Source organism: Ornithodoros turicata, chromosome 1, assembly GCF_037126465.1.
Source record: "Ornithodoros turicata isolate Travis chromosome 1, ASM3712646v1, whole genome shotgun sequence".
In the NCBI taxonomy this organism is placed as follows: domain Eukaryota; kingdom Metazoa; phylum Arthropoda; class Arachnida; order Ixodida; family Argasidae; genus Ornithodoros; species Ornithodoros turicata.
The window spans coordinates 52,559,353-52,581,322 of NC_088201.1; the positions used below are offsets into that span (position 1 = coordinate 52,559,353).

A 21,970-nucleotide genomic window follows, 5' to 3' on the forward strand; every position below is an offset into this window, starting at 1 on the left:
CCGAAAGGTGTCACAATGGCTGTTTTCGGAACGTCCTCTGGCGCTACGGGAATTTGGTGGTATGCCTTAGTTAGATCGATTTTGCTGAAATACTTGGCCCCGGCGAGGTTCATGGTGAAATCCTGTGTTGAGGAAATAAGTGCAGATGGCCAAAAGGCCATGCATGTTGAGTGGACGCTCCCTTTTCACGGAACCCCACTGTGAGCTGCGACAACGCTCGTCCCCGGCTGTAACCTGAGCCGTCACTGAGAAGTGTCTTTTCTCCTTTCACGCTTTCCCGCTTTTTCCCGGTTTCTCTGTAAATAAGGTTAGTTGCATTTTGTTCTCGAACTGATTGCCTCGTCGCCTTCTTTCTTCGAGTTTTCAGCCGAACCCATCGAACGTTTTAACTGGTAGAGAGGGAGATCTTCAATTTGTGCTACTTTCTCCTACTTTCTCCTAATTTCTACTACATTTTGGTGCCGAAACCCGGGAAGCTGGAACTCTAACTGTGAACTGCGTCGACAGTCCTACGTGAATGCAACGAACATGGATCGCCTGAAAGTGAAACGTGCCAGCCGTCGTACACAAACAACGAAGCTCATTAACGACGCCATGGCTGCGCTGAACGATGGATCTTCCAGATTGGATGTGATCAACAGCCTACTGGAACGACTCACAGTAAGTCACAGTGACTTGACTACTCTCAACAAAGAGATAGAACCGCATGTGCGAGAGGAGGAACTCGAAAGCGAGTACGTCACTGTAATGGACTATGAAGACAGAGCGACGGAAACGATTGCCAACCTGCGTTGGAGACTGTCGCAATCTCAGACGTCGCCGTCTCCATCGCAGCTTTCTAACGTACAGACAGACGTATCAAGAACGCCGCATGCCCCACGTCCTGGAGTGAAACTTCCTAAGCTTAGCCTACAGCAATTTCGTGGAGACCTCTCTGATTGGCAAGGGTTCTGGGAACAGTTCAGAACAACGGTTCACGACAACGAGGGGCTAAGCAAGATCGAAAAGTTCCACTATCTCCGTTCGCTACTGCATGGTCCGGCAGCTGGGGCTATCGCCGGCTTGCAGACGTCGGAGGCATCATACGACGACGCGGTGGAAATCCTTTCACAGCGTTTTGGTGACCGCGGGCGGATAGAAAAACAACATCTCTCTAAGCTCCGCAACCTATCGGCCGTTACATCAGCAGATGACATATATGGACTGCGTAAGCTATACGACAACGTACAGATGAACGTCCGTGGTCTCCGATCCCTGGGAGTTTCCAGCGCGAACTATTCTGCTATGCTGTCTGAAATCCTATTGTCGTCACTCCCTACGGACATTGTAGTGGAATACCATCGCTCTACAAATCGTAAACAGCAGGACGAGGACAGCTCCGAATCGAACTCAACGCACGGCGCTTCGGACGCATCGACGGACGCCACATCCGAGGCCACGAGAGAACTAAACAATGTACTTCGTTTCTTTCGGATCGAGGTAGAAAGTCGAGAACGCAGCGGATTGGCTCCAGATAGAAAGAAACCTTCCATAGCGCCCAAAAAACGACAGGGCTTCAACCACCGCAGTACGCCTTCGGCCGCGGTACTACACAGCGCCTCAGTTCCTAAGTACGGCTGCCTCTTTTGTTCGGATTCTGCGCATACAACGGAGAGCTGTACTGGACCACTTCCCCTGGATCTGCGGAAGAAGAGGCTGGCTGATGATCGACGCTGTTTTCGGTGTACTAAACGAGGTCACAGTGCTAAAGAATGCCGAGGAAAAATGCGGTGTCCTAAATGTGGCGGGAGGCATGCAGTGGCGATGTGCGACCCATCCTGGACGACCCCTAAGAGAAACGCTGACGGTGCGACAGCTACTATGCTGGCAGCTGAAGACACCGCTGCGGAGAGTAACACCGTGCTGCTGCAAACTTTCCGCGCCTGGGTCACGGGCGACAAGAAATGCGCGTACGTCCGGGGAGTAATTGATGGAGGCAGTCAGCAAACTTTTATCCGAGAAGATGTGGCCGACAAGCTTCGCCTCAACGTGCTGGGCAACATCACGGTGAGCCTTAACACTTTCGGCAGTACTGCCTCCACTCCACAACGACAGCGATGCAATGTAGTGGAAGTCCGGTTACGGAGTCAGTTCGCACCAACAGAATTTACTGTGCGAGCTATCACCGTGCCTTTCATCTGTCGTGACATTTGTCAGACTCCTGTGGAACATGAGCTCGTTCGATCCATACGTGCGGAAGATGGCTACATAGCCGACGAGCTGTTGTTCCCCGACATACCCGCCGAGTTCGGGGTTTCTCTGCTGTTGGGTTGCGATCAACTCTGGAAGCTCACCACTGGAAAAATTAGACGCAGCGCATCCACCAGCGGACTGGTCGCCATCGAGACAAGCCTGGGCTGGACTTTCCAAGGTCCCACGTCTGCCTAAAGCGGCTCATCAGACTCGAATGCTATGATTTGTGTGTTGAAGACGGGAGTCTACCTACAGGATGAAACAGCCACATCGCTGCACACCTTGTGGGAGTTGGAGAGCATCGGCATTATCGACGACTCCAAGAACAGTCGTGAAATCGACGACCGTGTATGGGACGACTTCCGGCAAAATGTCACAATGCAAGAGGGGCGATACGTCGTTGCACTGCCTTGGAAGTCCGCTGAATGTCATCTTCATGACAACCGCGAGGTGGCCCAGGGCCGACTGGTAAGACCCGTTCGTCGCTTGGAGAAGGAGAGAGCTCTCGATGAATACGATCGAGCTATCCGCAGCTACCTGGACAACGGACATGCCGAAAGGGTTCCGGTCGAAACGTCTGAGGACGATCGGACATATTACATGCCTCACCGAGCCGTTGTTCGACAGGATTCAAAGTCCACGAGCGTGAGAGTAGTGTTCGACGCGTCTTCTCATGCGCCCGGGGAACTGTCGCTCAATGACTGTTTGGAAAGGGGACCAAAACTGAACACGGACCTGGTCCCCATCATATTGCGTTTCCGCATGTACAACGTGGCAGTCATAGCCGACATTAAGAAGGCCTTCCTCCAGGTTTCCGTCAACCAACAGGACCGTAACGCTCTGCGCTTCCTCTGGTTCTCGCGCTCTCCAGAGGCAGATCAGCCACTCCCTAATGTTGAAGAATGGAGGATGACCAGGGTGCCATTCGGCACCAAAGCAAGTTCGTTCCTGCTAGGAGCTACTCTCCATCACCATCTGAGCAGCATCCAGGGACCGGACCAGGAGATCGCCAAAACAATTGCCAGCTCATTCTACGTGGACGATCTTCTCGCCGGCGCATCTACACCTGAGGAGGCGAGGAACATCGTCGACGCGACGAGCCGGATAATGAGCGCAACTGGAATGGAACTGAAAAAATGGGCATCGAACTCGACTGACCTGCAAAACTACTTCGATGACCAGTTTTCGGAGGTGCCAGAAACACATCGGGCGATAACGACTGAAGAGGTGACAAGAGTTCTTGGGATCACCTGGGACAGAAAAAGCGACACTTTGACGTTCACGGGAAACAACATCCTGGACGCTCTGCACCCGTCTCACAACACCAAACGATGCGTGCTGCAAGCTGCTTCGAGGGTGTTTGATCCACTGGGGCACATCGCACCGTTTACAATAAGAGCAAAACTACTGTTCCAGCGACTCTGGGAGAGAAGCATCGACTGGGATGAACAACTACCGGTTGACCTACGTCAAGAATGGTGCGCCTGGCGTTCGGAGCTGCTTGATCTACTCAGTATCTCGATCGACCGTCACTTACAACGAGATCTGGATGGCCCGAACACTCTACAGCTCCACGTGTTCGCAGACGCCAGCCCACTAGCCTATGGAGCATCTGCCTACCTGCGGATCGAGGACAGTGCTGGCAATACACAGGTCAACCTACTTTTCGCCAAGACCCGTGTTGCTCCTCTGAAGAAATTGACACTCCCAAGACTAGAGCTACTGGGCGCACTTATCGCGGCCAGAACAGCAGATTTTCTTAAAGAAGGACTCCGGGTGGGCGCTCTTCCGGTCTATTTCTGGACGGACTCATGTATAGTGCTGCACTGGATCAAAGGATCTGCGGCGAGATGGAAGCCATTCGTCTGCAACCCCGTAAACGAAATTCAGTCCATCTGTAACCCCGACGACTGGTGCTACTGTCCAGGGAAGGAGAACCTTGCTGATTGCACAACCAGAGGAATGCCCGTCGAAGCGCTCAGAGCCTGTGCCGCTTGGTGGCACGGACCTGACTGGCTCAGACGGGGCCATGAGAGTTGGCCAGATGTCGAGACCCGGCCCGTGCCGCACAGCGAAACGGACGACGAGGCACGTCGTCCCTCAGCTACAGTCATTCAGGTAGTGGTCGTCCCCCAGGCCCCTCTGCTAAAGCTCGAAGACTTTAGCCGCTTTTCGAGAGTTCTCCGTGTGACAGCTTGGGTTATGCGCTTTATCAACAAATGTCGTAAAGTTTCACCAGAGGCTTCCCCGTGGCTTACAGCCGAGGAGATAACGACTGCGGAGACGTTCTGGGTGAAACGAGCACAAAGAGACAGTTATGCTCCAGAAATTGATCGTCTCGAAGATGGAGCCGCTGTTCTCTCGACATCCAAGATAGCCGACCTGCAACCCTTCCTCGACGAGGAGGGCATCATGCGTCTGAAAGGTAGGCTGCACTACGCAAACGAAGAAGAACGTGTAAAACATCCTATCATCTTGGCAAAGGATCACCGTCTGGCGTATATGATCGCGGAAGCCGCGCACTACCGCACACTGCACGGAGGAGTGCAAGCCACTCTCAACGAACTACGAGAGAGGTGGTGGATCACGCGTGCTCGACAGCTGGTGAAAAGAGTCATTTTCAAGTGTCAAGTTTGCCTTCGTTTCCGTCTAGAGCCAGCGGCTGCACCCACAGCTCCACTTCCGGCGGATCGCACACACCGCTGCCATCCTTTCGAAGTTGTCGGTATCGATTTTGCCGGACCGCTCTTCACCAAGTCACACGAAGGATCTAAGAAATCCTACATCGCTTTATTCACCTGTGCGACGACGAGGGCGATACACCTGGAGCTGGTGTCCGACCTAACTGCGGCGTCGTTTATGCTCGCTTTTCGAAGGTTCATTGCACGAAGAGGACTTCCAGCGACAATATATTCCGATAACGCGCTCACTTTCAAACGTGCCTCCAGGGAGATCCAAGCTCTCTGGAAGATGCTACGTCAAAGGGAGACCCAGGATTTCATTGCCACGCAGAGGGTGAAATGGAGATTTATCGTGGAACGTGCAGCGTGGTGGGGCGACTGGTGGGAGCGGCTAGTCCGTACCGTTAAACAGTCTCTCCGAAGGGTGCTCGCACGACAAACGCTGACCTTCGAGGAACTCGAAACCGTCCTACTGGATGCTGAGGCTGCCATAAACTCTCGTCCGCTCACATATCTAGAATCAAGACCGACGGAGCCGGACGCTCTCACGCCGGCCCACCTGCTCATAGGACGACGACTGACCGCACTTCCCGATCGACCTGCATCCCGACCGGAAAGTTCGTCCGCCGATTCAGTTACCCGACGATGGTTACATAGCCAGAAAGTGGCAGACCAGTTTTGGCAACGCTGGCGAAAAGAGTATATGCTACAACTAAGGTCTGCGCATCACTCTTCGGTTTCCGGTGGACACACGATCCAGAAAGGGGACTTGGTGCTACTACACGAAGACAAGGTCCCGCGACACGTGTGGAGAGCTGCACGAGTCACCGAGCTTCATTATGGGAGAGATGGACAAGTTCGCGCGTGCGAAATTCTACTTCCCTCAGGAAGGATTACAAGGCGACCTGTTCAGCACCTCTACCCCATCGAGACAGACTTTGAAAGGAGTTAAAAAATTATCTCCTTTCGGGGGGGGGAGGATGTTGAGGAAATAAGTGCAGATGGCCAAAAGGCCATGCATGTTGAGTGGACGCTCCCTTTTCACGGAACCCCACTGTGAGCTGCGACGACGCTCGTCCCCGGCTGTAACCTGAGCCGTCACTGAGAAGTGTCTTTTCTCCTTTCACGCTTTCCCGCTTTTTCCCGGTTTCTCTGTAAATAAAGTTAGTTGCATTTTGTTCTCGAACTGATTGCCTCGTCGCCTTCTTTCTTCGAGTTTTCAGCCGAACCCATCGAACGTTTTAACTGGTAGAGAGGGAGATCTTCAATTTGTGCTACTTTCTCCTAATTTCTACTACACCTGTATATTGGGCAGCGGGTAGCGGTCGGGTTTCGTAGCCATGTTCAGGGCGCGGTAATCCCCGCATGGCCGGCAGTCTCCGGTTTTCTTGGGGATCATATGTAGGGCAGATGCCCAATCGCTGGAGGATGGGCGGGCGATGCCGATAGCCAACATATGGTCGAATTCGCTGCGAGCGATATTCCACTTCTCAGGGAAGAGACGACGCGGCTTGAAGTGCACCGGGGGCCCCGACGTGTTGATATAATGGACGACGTCGTGGCGAACGGGCTTCGTCCAATCAGGTGGCTGGGACGGAGAAGGGAATTCGCTGAGCACGGCAGCGAAGGGAGACTGAAGGGACGAGAGGGAGATGGCGGGCAAGGAAATGCGGGGCGTTGATCCGATGCCTGCTATGCGCAGTCCCGTGTTCGAGTCAAGGAAGACCTTACGACGCACATCGACGAGCAGACCAAAATGCTGCAGAAAATCTGCTCCGATAATAGCCTGGTCAACGGCTGCGATTTTGAAGATCCAGGGGAAGGAACGACGTAGGCCGAGGTTTAGTGTCAGTGACTGCTCTCCGTAAACGGGAATGCTGGTGTTGCTGACAGCGGTCAGGTGGTAAATCGGGAACTTGCACTTGTTCGCCTTGCTGGCCGGAAGGATACTAATCTCTGGACCAGTATCCACAAGGAACCGCCGACGAGATGCTAAGTCGGGGACGAAGAACAGGCGGTCCCGATGGACAGGAGGGGGGGGGGGGGGGCGCTCGCCGCCTTTAGCGCTCCCCGGGAAGGTTTCCCGGCCAGGAACACGGCGGTTGGCAATTGCGAGCTTGAGCACCGAAGGACCAGTGGTACCAACAGAATGGCGAAGGGTTGGCACGCTCTGGAGAATGGGACCTAGGAAATTGTCGGGATCGTGAACCGCGACGGAATTGCTGGCGTCGAGGGGAGGCAGGGCCACGGTTCGACTGCGTCGAGGCGATGAGGGCACGGAGCTCGTGAACGTCGTCTCGAAGAGCGGAAATTTCGCTTGTTGGCTCGGCAGGACGGAAGGAAGGCGGATGGGCAGTCACCGAAGTGCAGGGTGCAGACACGTGAGCGGGCATCGGGAGGGTGGCCTGCATGACGGCTATAGTGAAAGCTGCGCCACTTCCAGAATCTTATCCACATGAAGCGCCAGCTCTGTGAGCGAAAGGTTGGTTGCAGTGGCCGGTATCATCTGCACAGTAGATGGAAGGCGCTGTAAGAATAGCTCCTTGAGGAGTGCTTCGTCAAAAGTGTGGGCGCGGTCACCGAGCAAGCTCTGCATATGCCGTAAAAATTGGGATGGTCGCCGGTCTCCGAGATCTTCAGCGGAGAGAAGCTGTTGGAAACGCTTCCGGTCGGATGCCATGGTGCGCTGAATGATAGCGGCCTTAAGTGTGTCGTAGGGCGTAGGGCCCAACGGAGCGCAGAGAATGTTGGTCACATCAGAAGCTACCTCGAGTGGAAGGACGGAAACGACGTGCTGATACTTCGTCGCTTGCGTGGTGATGCCAGCCAGTTGGAACTGGCATTCGACCTGCACGAACCAGATGGTAGGGTTCGCAGGCCAAAATGGCGGTAGTCTCACGGCGACGCGACTGACGTTGCTGGTGGACGAGGAATCCTGCATGGCAAAAGCGATCAGCCGAGGGCATGCAGTTGGATCAGCAGAGTAGTTCGGGTCACCAATTGTGGGTTGTCGCGACGAGGGATAATGAAAGGACAACCACACAGGCTGACGGTTAGCATGAGAATGGTTTAATGGCGGTGGAGCGAAGCTTGGGTGCGGGTGGTGCGTACGCACACGGCATCCCTCATTTTCCTTGGGATGCCGTGCCACTACAGACCCTTAAAAGAGGAAACGACGTCCGAACGTGTTCCTAATGCTACCACAGAAGAAGAATGCCACCGCGAAATAGGGTGGGGTGACGTGTGGGGAAGGTGCGGTCTCCCTGCCTGCAGAGTGACGGATAAGTGCACCAAGGGAGAGGGAGAAAAGGGCAGGGAAAAGATCATGATGGTACCAGAGAGGGAACGGTGTGCAGTCCCTCTTGCTCTGGGATTCGGATAGTCCAGCAGAACTACCCACGACAGAAGACACGCGAGCATCCCTGAGTACAGCCTTCATCGAGATGCTTCCTGTACCACGGTAACCGCCAGGATGATTGGTGGAGTTACCCCATCCCCTACGGCTAACTGCTGTGCTGGTGGAAAGCCACCTTGTCCACTTCTAATTCCAAATCGAAAGAGCGAGGCAAAATAAATAATTTGTGATGCCTAATTTCTGGTTTTCGTTTGCTTCACAGTGCATTCATCAGAAAAGCGCAAAGCGCATTAAAACTCTCGTTACTTTTCTGATACGTATGCAGTTAGAAATCCTCACGCAATTCGTTCTGATAAAGTTACATTGGGCGTGCGATAAATAATTCTCCTACGCGAATCAGGGCGCTTTAAAGACACATAGTGTGCGTCTTCGCTACACGCAAAACGGAGAGACGGAAAACATGCGCGGAAATATTTCGGAATCATATTTCTTCCTCTTTTGAAATATCGTTGTACCGCCAGTGGGACAAGAGTACATACTTTTTTCCTTGCGTGTATCTGTCGTTTTGAATGTGAAATGAGTCACTTTAAAACCAACGCGTACATCGGAGTAACCTAGTGCAGGACTTTGGGCGCAGCACGCCTTGTTCGTTCACACCGTGTATGAGCTGGAAATATAAAATAGCCTTTCCGACGTAAGCTATAGGCGGCCTTCGTACAAAGAACCGTGCATATCTGCAAATGGAATGAAGAAGAATAGGCGACCCGTTCGTCGCAGTATTTTCACCGGCCGGGGCGTTCTGCAACAATGGCTGTCATAATTTCTCCGATGGTAGCCTCTCCATACTCCGTTAGCGCATCGGAATGTGCATTAAGATACATGCCTGGATAATGTACTTGAAATTCAGCTATCGCACATTCGTTCCATTTGCCCACTCATCTTTTTTGTATTATCCGGTTAGACGTGTCTTTGTTTTGTTTTTTGCTTATTCGTCCTGGAGATAAAAACATCCCCAGCGATACATTTAGAAGCAAAGCGAAGGAGAAAAAGCATCGCGTTTCGTTATTACTAGAGATAAGGGGCCGAAAAGCGCTTTCAAACGTCGTACCAGAAAGAGACTCATGTCGCTCTTTCACCAACTACAAAGGAATCTGAGATTGAAGTGCAGAAGGAAAGATTAAGGTGAAGGGTGTGGTCGGTGCGTTTGAGGCGTTATGGATGGCAGTATGCATATACGTGTACGTAACAACGCTTCTATAACGAGCGACTAGGAACACTTCGTAGTACGAATTATAAACTTGACATACCACTTCACGACCACCACTCTTCAACAGAACAATCCGTCGAATGCCCATTTCACGCTCCGTCCAATGAAATGAAAAATCTTCCTTTCTTAGGAGGCATTAACTCATTCCTTCTTCGGGCTTCAGCACGACGGAATCTCGCGCAACGAAACGACTGTCGAAGACCTTCATTGAAGAACCCCAGTATATTCCTCATCTGACACTACAGTGGTAGTGTCTGGTTCTGAAGTTCTGGTACTTACACGATACCGTACTAGTTTTATCTGACGATTCCCTAAGGGGAAAATAATGAATGATTATTGCTGTCGCGTTAATCCCATTATTTTTAGCAGAAAAAATAATTAATGGAAATTATGGCACTTGGCTAAATAAAGGTCCACAAGCTGATATGCGTAAAGTTGAGTCGGATAGCATGCAAATTTCTGTCTTGAACTGACATATGTGCGTTCTCCTGATACATCGTGGCAGGAAACGTTATGATTTTATTGCTTATTTTATTATGTGTTTTTGCTTATATTGCTTATTTTATTGCGTATTTATTTTATTGCTGGGTAATTGGAGAGCACAAGAATGAATGTCCCGTGCAACTGCTCCGGACGGCATGACGTTGCACTTGCCTCTATGTCGAATTTTTTTTACAGATATTATGAAAACTGTCTGCACGATGTGTGCCCAAACACGGATAATGGTACACTATAAGAAACAAAAAAGAGCATGCCCAACTCCAGTGTAGAATCTCTGTCACTGAGATCACTCTTACATAGCATAGCATTTACTCCTTTTTTTGGAAACGTGAATAGTAAACTGCGCGAAGGAGTTTTCCAAGAGCATAAATTCTCTTACCCGGGGGGTGATAAATTTATTTTACTGTATGTCACTGATTTCACGTCGCGATTGCTTTCGAATTCACTTATCCAGAGTGCTGCCTTTAGTACTCAGGCCTTGTGCGCCCTGCGTCGTCCTAGGCGTACACACACTGAGTTGCGTAACCAGTTAAACTGACAAAGAAACCTGTGCTCGCTACCACGCATATGCTTGACCGGTCCCGAGGTTCAAGTTCAAAAGCGCTCGTGCCCTTCACTTACACGCAGCTTGCCAACGGACGAGAACCGGCGTGTTCAGCATCACAGCACTACCACCACAACAGGCGCACCATCGTCATACCAACAGCGACTGCTCTTGAGGCTTCAAAACTGCATACAGGGCTTCCGAACATGTACTGGAGAAGATGATTATCAAAATTCTTCATATTTGAATGTAAAATCTTACGCTACTTGCACATAGGTGCAGTGGCTACAGTCGGGCACCATATTTTTTGCTCAACCTCGAAGGAACAGAGTTTACCTTGTTCGAAGATAAATAAATCAGTATATAATAACCGGGAGTAGATTTACACGTAAGGTGAGTCCACCTACAATTGAAATCACATTAAAGTAATGCTTCTAACACAATGACATAAGTGCAGGCTATCTAGAGGATAAATTCCGTACTATAAAAACCAATAATGCTCTGCACAGCCTAAATAAATTTTCCAAATGACAGACTACGAAACGCAATGTTCGGAGAGTACGTTGGAGTGAGAAGAACAAGAGAAGAATATATCCAACAAGAAACAATGAACTTGTCAACAAGGAACTTGGAACTTGTATATCCAACAAAACTATAGCCAACAAGGAACTAGTCAAGCTGTTTCGCAGCTTTTTTCCCTATGAAGAAAAGTGTGAAAGAATGGTAACAAATCCCGTTTCCGCACGTCTATGGTCCTGACAGGGTATCTTCTACGCTCTTTGATTTAAAGCGATCCTCGGAAGAGCAAGGCATGACGACCACAGGAAAGAGGAGCAGAAAAGAGTAGAAAGAGAGCAAAAATCCGCCGTTAAAAAGCCGTCGGTAGCGCGTCCAACATTGTTCTAAAACTGCAGACAAGGATAGATCCCTTAGAATATATAAATTGGCATCTTGTAAGGAAGATGGAGGAACACTTACAATGAACTTCTACCATCCACGTGTCTTCCAGGTTACTTTGCGGGAAATTCCTATTGACAGCGCGGCAGGCGAGCGTCTTCCCGTTATCAGCGGAAGATGGCGTCCAGCGAAGTATGCTTGTCTGAGAGTACACGCCTCGAGGAACGTCGGGCGATGTCTGCAAGGAAAAGAGTTGTGCAGCATTAATTCATGATTGCTTTTCAAGTTTTGGTTCATCCTTAGCTTGCTTTCTCTAAGGATGGGGGAGAGTTGGTTCCTATTCAACTTTATCGATGTATCTCAATAAATACTGTCCTGCGTGATAGCTGGTGCATGATGAACGAGGTAACCTTGTATGGAATTCCAAGCTTTAAAATTTAAGCTTCTCCTGGAGCACTTACCGTGATGCTTATGCTGAGGCAACTTCTGCCTGAAGTTATATAGTTTTTATACGGGCAGCACATTTCTCCCTCCCCCGAACTCAGGAAAGTACACAAAAAACTACACATTATGTACTGTAGGTACATGTCACGCAATTAGGGTAGTGCAATAATGATAGTCCCCTGGTTTACATCGTGCTCGTGAGACAAGATGAGCGACACGGTCAGTATTAATTTTGACCACCGTATTTAACGTCCCTTGCGGAAGACTGCGTGTTGAGACAACTTGTACACCCTTCCACTACAGGAGTCCCGCGAACTCCTCACTATGGGACCGGTAGACGGACACTCTATCAACTGATCCACTAATGCCGGTGAGGCCGGCACGTCACAGGTGGCACAAGTCGCAATACTTGCAGCAGCTACCAACGGAAATCTGGAATGGGCTTTCCGTTGTGACATGTGGAGCGCCTTACCTCCGGTTTTCGCATCTGAATCTGCCACGAGCGATGGCAAGGGAAGTATTCCCCTCTCCCGGGAAAAAACGGGTGACGTAGCACGGACGGTGACGTAGCAGAGAAAACGGGAGACGTAGCACGGACGGGACAGCTCTTCGTCGCAGGTATGAAGTCGAAGAACGTTGGGACCGCGGTCGGGCGATATAATAATTGGGTGTTTACGTCGCGCAGACAACTGAGATCATGAGCGACGCCACAGCGGTCGGTCTGTGGATTGCTTTTGCCCACCTGAGGGTTCTTTAACGTGCGACGAAAGCTCATCACACGGCACCCCGTATTTAACGTCCCTCGCGGAAAACGGCGTGTCTAAGCAACTTGTACCCTGCCACCAAGTTGCTGGCGTCCTCGGCCGGGTTCGAACCCGCGATCTCGGGATCAGAAGGCGAACACGCTACCAACTGAGCCACCGAGGCCGGTCCGCCGTCGGTCGAGCGAGAAGAAACGCGTCAGGAAGAGACTGCTGCTCTTCGTGATGTCGAGCTGGCGGCTGGTTGCGGCAAAAGACGGGTCGGGCTCTACTACGCGTGGGATTCAGGGGGAAGAATCCTACAAACAATGGCAGCGACACGCGGGATGTCGTCACTTTGTTGAGGAACAGTATAGAGTTCGATCCTTTACACGAACTCCAACAGCACCCCACCTGATTGGAGAACAGTTACTACACTTTTAATCTGGTTGCTTTTAGGGCCACGTTGAAAATGCTGTAACACCTAGTTTGAAAGTTACACTACTTTTCTGACAACATTACACACCTTGTATATGTCACAGTAGAAGGTACTCGTCGGTAATATAAGTGACTGGCCGAGTGCCAGACGGTGTAACTTGTAAATATTTGTGTTCCCTATCTATAGAAGTAACGGCTATGTTACTTATAAGTTTTACCCTCACTTGAGCGTCCTTGGCCGCGCGCTGTGCACGTGGTTTTCGCCCTCTCGTTCTTCATCATTCGCCCCTTGACATGCAACTGCCTGCAGATCTTGGATGCCATTTTTTGACACGGAAAATTTACCGGTTTTGACATCGTATGAGCTTCTTCATATCGGAGGTTTTCGGCTGTCACCAGCTCGAACTCTGCTGACGGACGTCGCGCTGATGTGTCAAAGGTAAACTGTTTCTATACTCAACACGTTCTGCATGTCACTAAACGCAGAAACTGCTTTTTCAGGCATCATGCCGTTCTCAGGTACGGACGTTCGCGGTGTTCGCCATGGAAGGTGCACAGGAGATGAATGCGACTGCCCAAAATATATCTCTGAGACAGACGAAACAGGAAATCATAAACGCATATTGTGCTGTTACTGGTAGAATGGACCCGGAAGGTACTTGGCGCTTTCTGAAATCGGTAGGAATGTCGACTTAGTTGAGGCTGTACCTTTGCTGAATAGAAGGACAGGAAGATGTAATTTTTATGTGAACAATTTCATTGACACGTGAAGAGACACAATGGCAGCGCGCACATGTGCGCAGCGAACATGTCCGCCTAACGAACATGTTCCCTCATGCCGTGTAAAAGCAACACGTAACACCGCGTCAGTCGCTGAAGGAAGAACAGACATTGAGATGCTCCCTAAACAGAAAAAGAGAAAGAAAAACAGTAAATAAAATAACGTTCAGAAGACAGCGAAAGGAAATAGCAACAGACCAAACGACAACTCAAAAAGGGAAAAGAGAAGTAGGTTTTAATATCGTACCTTGGAAATATATAATTGGGTATAATGTATAAGCTTGAAAATTGCTTCAGGTGATTTTCGGTGAAATTCATTGTCCTTCTAGAAATTCTAGAAGATTCTCTTGTTTGCAGCGTAACGATTTGGCCGTCCATTGACTAGATCGCAAAACGAGATGAACTTCCCGATTATATTAAGCGAACTCGGGCATCTTCCCTCACGCCATGAATGTTTCTGCCTGTTGATTTTATTGATTGAATTAATGCGTTAAAAGTGAATTTACCGACAAGCTGAACTGAAAACACGGGCGCCAAAGTGTAGCTACATTCGTAAATAAGTTCTTTCTGGTGCAGCTTTAAGCGAAAAGTTCACGGTGCGGTGGTCTATGAAAGCGAGATTCATTGCGTGTGATAGAATTCCGAATTCCGAATTTTTCTTTTAATTTTAGTTAGGAAAGAAAAAACAACCTTTAAAGTTAAGCATCGCCTTTAAAATTTATTTCGCTCTTGGGACGCGTTCAAATTTATTCCGATGATTGCTATATTCTGTCACTTAAGTAACTTGAGTGTCACTTGAGCCTTCTGTGCAGAGCCGTTCCAAAGTCTGTTTTCGGATTTTGTACCGAAGAATGGTTGTAAATATATGTAAGGAAAAAAACTACTGGCTGTCATTTAACAAAAAGGTAACGCTGATAATTCCCATAAGGCTACACACAAGCCTCTACGTAAGAGTTACACTTTGTAAAAGGGACCGTACTCTAAACATCAAGGTAACCGTGATATTTTAAGAGGTACACCGTAGCTTTTATTCAAAAGAAACGAAAGGGAACACTGAACACTTCTAAATAGAGATAATTTCTTGGCCAATTTTTTGCCTTTACTATAAGGGTACGAAGCTAAGAGTGTAGGGTGAAAGAGCCTTGCTCAATCCGGCCCCACGTGTGGGATCCCTTAGGAGACTACTATTAAACCCCTACAGACGCACTAAATTTAAGAGGTTATGCGTAAAGTTGTTTGGAAAACACATTCCATTGTTCATTGTCACTTCGTCTATTTGTTGTTGTTGCTCTTTCCTGGGACTCTGGAAAATTATGGTCACAGCTAGAAACACACACTGCGTTATTCTGAGGGCGTAAGGAGACGTCCGACGCTCCAAACACCGAGTGCTCAAGGGAATTCGATAGGATGCAGGGGTTATCTAAGGGGTTACCAAGTGAAACTAGTACTACTCTCATTCTTAAGCAGAAGAAAGTTTGATTACGCCCTTGGAAATGACGTGGGCTTCAACTCATCATCGTCGTGAAATCGATGTCCTCGCAGGTAACTACATACGACGAAACAGGAACTAGACATTGGTGTCCAGACCTGGAGGACAGGGAGGGTGGATTGGGAGCTTCAGGGTCACATACCTGCAGAATCGCACGTGCAAGATGGGATGTGTGTGTGTAGGGCCCATAGCTCGGTGTTTCGGGTCTTCGAAACTCACGGTCACAATCATCAGATTGGGCGTGATTTCGGGCCCTGCTACAAGCTCACGTGAAGATCGACATGGTGTACCAGTGATTTCGATCATGCCGCATATTAGTGCACTCACTGGATAACATCACACTTGTAAACAGAGCAGGTGTGATATTATCTGGTGAGTGCGCAAATATGCGGCATGATCGAGCTCACCAATACGCCATGTCGACCTTCACGTGAGTTCGTAGCAGGGCACGAAATCACGCCTTATCAGATGATTGTGATCGTGAGTTTCGAAGGCCAGAAACGCCGAGCAATGGTGTAGGGACGCTGTCATAACATTTCGGCTCAATTTACCTCGGCGTTTTCTCTCGATAGTCTGGAGCTTCTTAACCTGTGCTTGACTGTAAGATGATCGTGCTATTGGAGTTTAAAGGAGGCAATCAACGAGGAGTACATAATCCTTGGCCCCACAAAAAAAGCAACAAAAGAACACCTTCCCATCAGGTCCCGCCTCGAATTTCTGGGCTGACGCAGCAGTGTTTCTACTTCATGCTTTCTTGCTTGATCTCAGCATCCCACGAATTTGCGTCTCATTTCTCGTCACCAAACGCCCGTGAGGAGTGGACATGGGCATTCACACAGTATAACATTTCGTGACAGCTCGACACTCGATTCCTCTTTATTTCAGACATCGGCATTTTCGGTACCCACCTTCGGCAGTCACAAATGTTTATGAAAAGTGATCTCGACAGATCCAGCACTAATACCCAGATTCGTATAGAAATCTAAGGGACCGGCACACGTCTATTATTCGTAACAATGTCTTATGTTTTGCAGCGCGTTTCGTCAATGACGACTACAAATGCAACACCTGCCCTTGGGTCATCTTCCATCGATTCCCTACCATCTTAAACAGTGCTGCCCATCTTTCGGCACTTGCATACGGAAGTGCAGATTCCCTATGCACATTTTTCATGCGCTCATGAATAGCGACGAACGTTGTCCGTTCCTTGCTTTGGCGAAAATTCGATCACTGTGCAATGGGTGATGCTGTTATTTGCTTTGGGCATAGCGACTTTACGAGCCTGGACCCAGTGCGACACAAAATCGAATAACGCCAGAGTGCTATGCGCCTTCAATTTATGGCGTGGAAGGTGCATTACTATGAAATAGGAGAACCACCTTTCGAAGCAGACCCCCCTTTACGCAGACACGAACTCTATCTTTAAGGACCAATGAAGTAACATCTAACGTGGCTCGGAACACTGTTTCATGGGTCAAGCTGTCCACGCAAAATATTTTCGCTATGCAGTCTGTTGTCACAACCGAACCAAATTTACAAAAACAATCGGAGAAAGCAGCCGCGGACGTCTGCAAATTCGTGTGCCTCTCATTGTATATTTCCTTTCAGCTCACGCTCTTTTTACACTCACTTGGGCTGCGGCAGTCTACGTCACGGGTCACATGATCGGCCCCTCCAGAGGGTAGGTGACATCACGACGTGCACTCTTCCTTTCCCCATCTCTCTTACAAACTCATTCCAAGAGCGGATGATTTTTCTAAGGTGTGCGGAACAGAGCCACCTGCTCTCGTCATTCCTTCGCAGGAAGTATTTTTGTCTGTTGCAAGGCACGCCGCAGAAAAAAAAAAAAAAGACAAAGAAAAAACAAACATACCGAGGGCCACCGCAGTGCCAACACCACCTAGATATAGAAAGCGTGCTTACTCATCGACGTGGCGTAACAACTAAGAGTAAGCCAATGAGGGGGCTTAATCACTTTCATCGTTCGCGAGCCAACGAGGGGCGGAGCTCTCGTTAACACGAACACGTGACACGTTTCACGTGATGCGTGACGCGCGTTTTTCGTTAACGGGACAAAGGCGTAATCTCTTGCTCGCGTAACGACCGACGGTGTCGTCTGCCTAACGAATGTGTTCACGTGCTCACAGGCTTCATCGCCTACGTGGCTCATGATCTAACGAGGCGTCAGGCACTCGGGAGCTCGAGCACGTGGTGTATGACGCGCTCTTTTCGTAAAAGTGACAGGGGCGTAATCTCTCGGTCCAGTTACGATCGAATGAGATCGTTTGCCTAACGAGTGGGTCTACCCACTCGTTAGAATGTGAAACATCTTCATTTGCAGATTTGCAGAAACGGAATTTCTGCAGAAACGAACATGTATTGCTCCACGACTGTGTACAAAATGACATGCTTCCCCTTTCATCGTATTTACACCAGTGGTTACATGAGGGCTGTGAGATATTCTCGAGAAGATGCAGATGAAGACGAGAAAGAAGACGAAGAAGTGACAACGACAAGCCATAGACAAACCATGCGAGCTATCCAAACAAAATTAAACAACCCCATTGGTCGACAAGATTGCAGCCTCGTTGGCAGCTGTAGTTCGTTCAGGGTGGTGACATCACAACACGTAACGGCTCGTTACGAGCACGATAGCCTCAACGAAGAAGCTAAACGAGGAGCAGAGCTTGTGCCACAGCAGAGTGTCGGTAAGTTTCTTCGTTTCGTTATTCGTAACGACTCGCTGACGTTGAAGCTGCCCAAGAAAGATGGCGGAGTGATTCTCCGCTTGGGCGATCACACAAGCGGCTAACTGTGCCCCATGGACGTGATGGTGTCAGGATGCCTTTCAACTGGACGAGACAGATTTTGTAAAGTTCTTCCGTCCGCCAAGAAACGCTCTCCGCACCGTTTGTGAGGACTTGCGACCGTGTACTTCACACCGTCTTGATACCTACGGGTGTTGTGATGAACAACAAAGGCGAAATGAATGCATATAGTAGTGTTCGAATTGTTCTCTTTAATAGTACATTGCGGACATAATGTTGATGTAGTAATGAACGTGAAGAGCAAAGGATTCTGTGGATTTTCTGAGGTCGATTGTCTTGAATAGTTCCATAACATTCTCTTACTTCGCGGTGCTAACATGGAATTAAAACAGTTCACTAACGTTCTGTTCAAGCTCACTAGAAAAACGTTGCACTGCGAACTTATTTTATTTTAGGCGTCAGGATGCCTTTCAACTGCACTGTAAACTGATAAACACCCTTATGGGTGTAAATGGCTTGCCCTATAACTCGCATCACTTTTTACACCGTATGGTCTGGAACACCTTTTTTAGAGGGTGTTTTCTGTGTAAAACACCCTTTGAAGGGGTGCTTTTCCTTGATGCCTTGTTTTGCACCCTTTAAACACCCTTTTAGGAGGGTGTTGAACACTCTTACACCCTTTCGAAAGGGTGTATCCCGCGGCAGCATGCAGAGCCATGCAGTCCGACGTTTTTGCTTGTATGGCAACAACCACCCAAGAGACAGCACAGTTCCAGCCGTGGTGCCACCGCAGAACCTAAACTGGAGCGCAGCGCGTCACTGGCAATCCTCATCGTCCTAGCAACTCTGTGAGTGAGCAAAAAAAAAAAAAAAAAGGAAAACAATTCAAATGGAATGAAAGCGAAACAGTTGGACATGCGTAAGGGAAGAGGTGAAGATCCCAACATCGTAACGCCGTCCATGCTCGTGAAATGAGCGGCGTTACGATGCTGCCATCTTCAGACGCCAGTAATGAGCCCGGGCACACTCGGTAGCCTAAATTGGCGTACCAGATTGATCATATACTGAAATACAGTACGTTGGAGTACGTTCGCTAAGCTTAGTGCGGCAAAATTCGTCTGTAACGGTGACGAAAATGTGTCTTTGCAATTAACACGTACGCCTGTAACGAGTCAAAGATATCAGCGACCTTCCTGACATCCCTCCCTGTCAAATATTGTGTTTTCAACTCAAGTTATCGTCTATAATATGATTACCTAATGAGCGGAGCTGTCAAGCCAATGTAATTTTTCTCTCACGAATGAAAACACCATTTTCAACACCAGTGTAGAAAGGGTGTACCTATATAACGTAAACACCTTTTTCAACACCATTGTTACTTGAAGGGTGTAAAGACAGGTGTAAACGCATAAAAACACCCTTTTTTGATACAGCACTTGGTGTAATAAAGCGTGTATTTTCTCATACATCTTTTTTAGCACCCTCTTTGCGGCCTTTGGTTAACTTTGTGGAATTAAAAAAGGCGTATTTGCTTAAAAACACCTTTTTTTACCCAGAAAGGGTATTTTTGAATTTACTGTGTGGACCAGATAGATTTTGTAAAGTTGTTCCGTCCGGGAAGAAATGCTGTTCGCACTGTTTATGAAGCCTGACAGTAGGCTGCGCGTTGTATTTCCATGCTTGAAGAAAGAATTTACATAAAGTTAATGAAATAAGTGTACACGTTGAGGAGAACGGGCAGCCTCCTCCTCTTTCTTCTTTTGATACTTCTGATACCACTACGTCTTTCCTTTCTGGTCTCGGACTCCCACGTGCCCTAGAACTCAGCACAAACTAGTTCTCGTATCATACTTAAGACCATTCTCACCCGACACCATCGTCAGGGTAGGAAAATGGTTTACAATTTTTTGCGTATTGCTCGACGATTATCCTTACAGTGAAGTACATGTTTGTTCATTATTTTCACACGACTAGCGAGCCATATATTGAGACGGGAAGAAAAAGAAGATGATGAACGAGCCTGGGAACGAACATTGGAACTATCGCGGGCTAGAAGGAATGGTGTGCCGAGCGCCTAATCTAATGCATGGGGAGCGCGTGGTCACAGCCGTGGACAAGATGGCGGCGAATTGCACGAGCTTTTGCGCTGTCGCTCGCAGCGCGCCACGCGGAAAGGCACATTTTTGTGGGGCTCACAAACGCTCTTCTGTTGCGAGCCGACCACGTGCTGTTCCTGCAGCGCAGATTCGCGCCGGCTGAAAAGCTTAATTGTAGCTGTACAGCTCATCTGCGCCAAAAGTAGCGAGCGCTCGCGCAAGTCCTTTCTGTGGTTGTTTATTTAGTTTTCATGTGCAAATATAGCTCGTCCGGGACGTTGAACGATTGCTGCGTAAGGCATTCTGTGAGATGAGACGCATTAAAGCAAATATTCGTTTGCCGCAGTAACAACACTCTGAAACGTGAAATTTTTGGGAATGCCCAATACGGGTCGGCTAGCTACCAATGCATACACCCACAGGCATTAATTAATAAACACCCCCAGGCATGGGCACCGCTAGGAGTTTCTCCAGAAAGGGGGGGGGGGGCAAACCAATGCCGACCGAGATGGCGGGGGGGGGGGGAGGGGGTCGTTATGGGCGCCGCGAGTTTAGGGCGGGAGCGGAGGTGTTCGGGCTGGTGCTCAAGGTACGGGATATTCCTCTAGTTTTGGGTGTCGAATGCGCCCGCAACTATGTTGTTTTGGCTCAGTAACCCTATGCTTCGGAATTTTTTCGTTTTGCCGTTTCTCGGCAACGCAATTCCTTGTCCGTGCAAAGGCTCGCTCCTGATTTTCTGTTTCATACTACATTAGCCGTCGCCACTCCTGCTGCCCTTTCCGTCAGCGATTATCTCATTTCTGTTGATTTCGCATAAACGAGAACACACGGTGAAACAGCAGTGTCTACTTGTGACAAGTTGACAATATCAAGTGGTGGTTTATTTTCAGCAGATATGGGCATCAGTATCAGTATAGACGATAATTCTCTATCCTCACTCCCTAAGTCCCTCACTCTTTAAACAGAAACTGTAGGCGCCTTTGCTTTTCTCGCGCAAAGGAGTTGACAGCTTTTTCCACAAATGTGTTGCCGTCACCCACTTTTTCGCGATGAACCGTTCATCATACACAGCGCGTTTAGACGGTCCTCAGTCATTGTGGAACGAAGCCAGGTTCTTACCCTCCGCAGGGTGCTGAAAAACTGTTCCACGGTACATGTTGTAGCAGGCAAACACCATGAAAGAAAAGTATGCTGCTCCTAATACGAGCTGACCCCAGATGGCAATTGTTCATCGTCGTTGGGGAATAAAGGATAAAATGCTTTGTTTGCAAGGTGCTGACCCGTGTTTACGCTGTCTGGCGAATTAGATATCGACGTTCCCACGACAGGATTTATCTGGTGTATCCCTGGAGGCCGGAATCGTCATAACAATCGGAGACGGACATAGCGTCTGAAGAGACAATAGACAAGGAGGCTAAACCTTTTACTAATTAGATAGGAATACTGGATACTGCGTACTCCGGAAAATAAATATCATCAGTCAGCATAATGTACAGCAGGCTATGCCAGTCACCTGTAACTGCTTACATGAAAAGCCAGTCATATTAACGATGAACAGAAAGTTCGTTACGCACTGCACCAAGCTAACCACATAAAAAAAGAAAAGAAAGAAAACGTGATTGTGTTCAAACGACCATGTTAGATGGGCCAGGAAGCCTAGGGCCAGGGGGGGGGGGGCAACTGACCCCTTGCTTCCCCCCTGACGCCCTCCCAACCCCCTGAGAGGTCGATTGCTGGG

General features: G+C 49.0%; 1 protein-coding gene across 1 annotated transcript in view; it reads right to left on the reverse strand.

Annotated features, from left to right (window-relative positions):
• The window catches only part of LOC135378256 (synaptogenesis protein syg-2-like), a 637,949-nt gene that overhangs the window by 54,623 nt on the left and 561,356 nt on the right, over positions 1 to 21,970 (reverse strand). The window contains exon 8 of the mRNA XM_064611235.1: positions 11,559 to 11,715. Within this exon, the coding sequence (XP_064467305.1) occupies positions 11,559 to 11,715 (157 nt within the window). The remainder of the gene's footprint in view (positions 1 to 11,558; positions 11,716 to 21,970) is intronic.